This window comes from Engraulis encrasicolus, chromosome 17 (assembly GCF_034702125.1).
Source record: "Engraulis encrasicolus isolate BLACKSEA-1 chromosome 17, IST_EnEncr_1.0, whole genome shotgun sequence".
Classification (NCBI taxonomy): domain Eukaryota; kingdom Metazoa; phylum Chordata; class Actinopteri; order Clupeiformes; family Engraulidae; genus Engraulis; species Engraulis encrasicolus.
The window spans coordinates 37,402,857-37,407,856 of NC_085873.1; the positions used below are offsets into that span (position 1 = coordinate 37,402,857).

Consider the following 5,000-nt stretch of genomic DNA (forward strand, 5'->3'; position numbering starts at 1 on the left):
CACACACACACACACACACACACCAGGGATGGAAATAAGCACCCGTCCACCTGCCAATGACGGGTACATTTCAGTGGTGACTGGTAAATTTTTGAACCCACCAGTCACTTTTACTGGTAAAAATGGCTAGTGACTGGTAGGGAAAAAATGTAAGTTTCACCCCTGACACACACACACACAGACACACACATACGCACGAACGCACACACACACAAAGATGAATATACAGTAGCCTACATATAGACGGGTGGGGCTGCTAAAGGGGTACGTCATCGCCATCTAAACACAGACATATCACACATTTAACTTTCGCCATTTACGACAAAACGTATCCTATATAAACTGTAAACTGTAAAACTTTATGTAAAACTTGATGACATGTGAATGATCGCACATACGTACAGATAAACACACCAACACACACACACACACACACACACACACACACACACACACACACACACACACACACACACACACACACACACACACACACACACACACACACACACACACACACACACACACACACACACGCCCCAACACAACATGCCACTCCCACACACACACACACTTCCTGACACACATATCTTTACACACCACACCACTCCTACACACACACACACACACACAAACGCCCCGCGCCCCCCTCGTACGTTTGGGCGAGGCGTGGGGGCTGTCGGAGGCGATTTGCCTCATGCGGTTGCCATGGCAGCTGAGCGCCACCAGGCGCGAGACGATGGCCGTCTTGCCGAAGCCGATGCTGCCCACGATCACCACGCCGCGCGCCGACTGGCCCGAGCGGCTCCGGGCGCCGCACAGCTGGGCGTCGACCTCCTGGAAGAGCCAATCACGGCCCGTGAAGACCGTGTCCATGGTGATGCTGGGCACCTCGAAGAGGAGGGGCTTCAGGGTGATGTCCTGCAGGCGGTACGGAGCGAAGCGCACTGCGGAGGGAGAGAGAGAGAGAGAGGGATGGAGGGAGAGAGATGGAGAGAGAGAGGGATGGGATGGGAGAGAGAGAGAGGGATGGGATGAGGAGATGGAGGATGGAGGGAGAGAGAGAGAGGGAGGGATGGGATGGGATGGAGGGATGGAGGGAGAGAGGGAGATGATGGAGAGAGAGAGGGATGGGGGATGGAGAGTGAGGGAGAAAGGAGAGAGAGAGGGATGGGATGGGATGGGGGGATGGAGGATGGAGGGAGAGAGGGATGGGATGGGAGAGAGAGAGAGGGATGGGATGGGATGGGGGAATGGGGGGATGGAGGGAGAGAGGGAGATGGAGGAGAGAGAGAGGGATGCGGGGATGAATAGGGAGAGAGAGATGGGGGATGGAGAGTGATGGAGAAAGGAGAGAGAGAGAGAGATGGGATGGGGGGATGGAGGATGGAGGGAGAGAGGGAGATGGAGAGAGAGAGAGAGGGATGGGGGGATGAATAGGGAGAGAGGGATGGGGGATGGAGAGTGAGGGAGAAAGGAGAGAGAGAGGGATGGGATGGGATGGGGGGATGGAGGATGGAGGGAGAGAGGGAGATGGAGAGAGAGAGAGAGGGATGGGGGGATGAATAGGGAGAGAGAGATGGGGGATGGAGAGTGATGGAGAAAGGAGAGAGAGAGAGAGATGGGATGGGGGGATGGAGGATGGAGGGAGAGAGGGAGATGGAGAGAGAGAGAGAGGGATGGGGGGATGAATAGGGAGAGAGGGATGGGGGATGGAGAGTGAGGGAGAAAGGAAAGAGAGAGGGGGGGAGAGGGATGGGGGATGAATAGTGAGGGAGAAAGAGGAGAGAGAGAAAGGGAAGGATAGAGAGATGGAAAGAACAAGAAGGATATAGAAAAAAAGAGCATTTAAAAGTGCATAAACAAAACTTACATATAAAGGGAAAATAATAACTTTTTTCTCTGACTAAAAACAAACTTTTTACACGTTAAGCATTCAGGTCAAACGCAAAACACCAAAAAGCACAATTAAACACTAGTCATCACCCATAGAATACCACAAGGAAATGAACACACAAATAACAGACATCACCCATTGAATACCACAAGGAAATGAACACACACCAGACACGATCACAGATAGCCTGGGAACACGGACACATCCATGCGTGAAGCTACACAACCACTACACAAACAAACAAACAAACACCTACTGACACAAACACTGTCTGATTATCACCAACACAACCAAAGGGATAGTCATGAAGACACACACACACACACACACACACACACACACACACACACACACACACACACACACACACACACACACACACACACACACACACACACACACACACACACACACACACACACACACACACACAGGTAGGCACGCACACACGCGCGCACACACACAGATGTGTCACTAAATGTTGTGTGTCCTTTGTTCTAATCTGTTTGAAGAGTTCAATTGATCTCCCTGACTGCCCTGAATTTAAAAGTACCAATATTACAACTGGAATATTAAGATGCCTGTCAGGCCTCTTCTTAAGCTGTTTGCAGGCCGACCAGGGGTTGCATTTCTCTACGACATCGTTCCTAACTACCAGGCTTGTACGAAATTCCGAATGGAAAGAATTCCAATTCAAAGTAATGCCATAATACGAACACTAGGTGGTGGTGTTCTATGTACTTTCAATGGGTTGTGTAGATTAAATTCAAAGAAATTCAAGGTAATGGCACCACCTAGTGTTCGTATTATGGCATTATTTTGAATTGAAATTCTTTCCATTCGGAATTTCGTACAAGCCTGCTAACTACGTTACCAACTTACCTACTTGCAATGCAATTTCCCATTGGAAACCCAGTAAGTTGCTAACTGGTTAGCAACAATGCTTTCGAGAAACGGGGTCCAGGAACCTGATCCTGCACTAGTTACATTTGGAACTATAGTGGATACCTGCGAACATGGTACCCTTACACCTAAAACCGACCATGGTCAACCATGATTTCAAGTTTTTTTTTTTAGCATGGTTAGGCCAAGGTTTTTGTTAACCAGGATTTCCCCCTGCACTTTAGGCTTACATTGAAGGCAGCCACCTTTTGAAACAGACCCCCACCTTCTCTGGGTCCCCTGAATATAACGCAATTGTATTGCAAATGTAATGTCTAAGCTTCCTTAACAAAATTATATTTCATGTGAAGTTGCATAACATTAAACTCATATCGGGGGCCGGATAAAACGGCCTAAATGCCTGGAGACATAGGTTCCCCACCACTGCTCTAGTGCAATCTATCTGAGTAGTAATTACCTCTGCCAAGGAGGTAATGCTTTCGGTAGGTCTGTCTGTTTGTCTGTTTGTCTGTCTGTTTGTTTGTTTGCTAATAACCTAAGGAACAAGTGATTAAATTCTGGTGGTGATCTGGATCACGAACAGGAACCAGGACTTTCTGAAAGATTCTGTCAGCAGCATAACGCAAAAACTAATCAACGGATTTGGACGAAACTTTCTGGAGTTGTTGCTAATGACCCAAGATAAGTGATTAAATTCTGGTGGTGATCCGGATCACGAACCGGAACCAGGACTTTTTAAAAGATTCTTCACCATTGCTGGCCTATATATCTAGACGCCCCTAGTGACCAGAAATTGAATTGCGGGGACTCAACAAAAAGAAGGCAGCAAGACTTAGGGTGTAACATTGTCAAATGTTCTATCACACAGCTTCCTTGGCGGAGGTCTGCGCTCTCTGAGAGCTTTTAGTGCATGTGTTTAGTGCATGTGTTCTTGTTGCACAGCCACCGACAGTGAGGGTGATTACCTTCATAATTACGGCAACATTATGTATTCAGAACTGAAACCCAAACTATTTTACTCTGATGATGATGTTGAGAAACACAATGACTCAACAGAGACTCTAGGAGCTTTATTAATTCCTTGTTGGATCTAAATCGGAGGGAATTGGTTTGATATACAACCAGGTGAAAAACTCTGCGATATCAGTGAGATCAAGGTCAGTCCATCTTCTTAGTTTTTGTTTCGTAACTATAGTGCTTACCAGCGACTATGGTACCCTTACAAAAATCGACCATGGTAAACCATGATTTCATTTCTTTTTTTTTTTAGCATGGTTCGACTACGTTTTTTGTTAACCAGGATTTCCCCCTGCACTTTAGGCCTACATTGAAGGCAGCCACCTTTAAAACAGACCCCACCTGCTCAGCTAGGTCCCCAACATATAACTTAACTGTATTGAAAATGTAATTTTTAAGATTCCTTTACAAAATACCTTTGTCATATTTCATGTGAAGCTGCATAACAATAAAATTATATTGGGAGCCAGATAAAATGGCCTCAAGGCCTAGAGACATAGGTTCCCCACCCCTGCTGTAGTGCAATCCGAGTAGTAGTCATGGGTAAGCGGTTAGGGTGTCAGCCCAAAGGTTGCTGGTTCGACTCACGACCCGCCAGGTTGGTGGGGGGAGTAATTAACTAGTGCTCTCCCCCATCCTACTTCATGACTGAAGTATCGTAAGCATGGTACCGTCCCGCCACACTGCTACCTTGAGGCGCCATTGAGGGCTGCCCCCTTGCACTGGTGAGGCATAAATGCAATTCCATTGTGTGCAGTGTGCAGTGTTCACTTGTGGGCTGTGGAGTGCTATGTCACAATGACAATGGGAGTTGGAGTTTCCCAATGGGCTTTCACTTTCACTTAATTGTGCATGTATTCTTATTTCACAGCCACCGACAGTGAGGGTGATTACCTTCATAATTACGGCAACATTATGTATTCAGAACTGAAACCCAAACTATTTTACGATGATGATCATGTTGAGAAAAATAATGACTCAACAGAGACTCTAGGAGCTTTATTAATTCCTTGTTGAATCTAAATCGGTGGGAATTGGTTTGATATATAACAAGGTGAAAAACTCTGTGATATCAGTGAGATCAAGGTCAGTCCATCTTCTTAGTTTTTGTTTCGTAACTATAGTGCTTACCAGCGACTATGGTACCCTTACAAAAATCGACCATGGTAAACCATGATTTCAT

The 5,000-nt window shown here is 46.6% G+C and overlaps 1 protein-coding gene across 1 annotated transcript in view; it reads right to left on the bottom strand.

Annotated features, from left to right (window-relative positions):
- The window catches only part of tanc2b (tetratricopeptide repeat, ankyrin repeat and coiled-coil containing 2b), a 226,036-nt gene that overhangs the window by 90,888 nt on the left and 130,148 nt on the right, over window positions 1–5,000 (bottom strand). Inside the window, exon 8 of the mRNA XM_063220958.1 lies at window positions 657–947. Within this exon, the coding sequence (XP_063077028.1) occupies window positions 657–947 (291 nt within the window). The remainder of the gene's footprint in view (window positions 1–656; window positions 948–5,000) is intronic.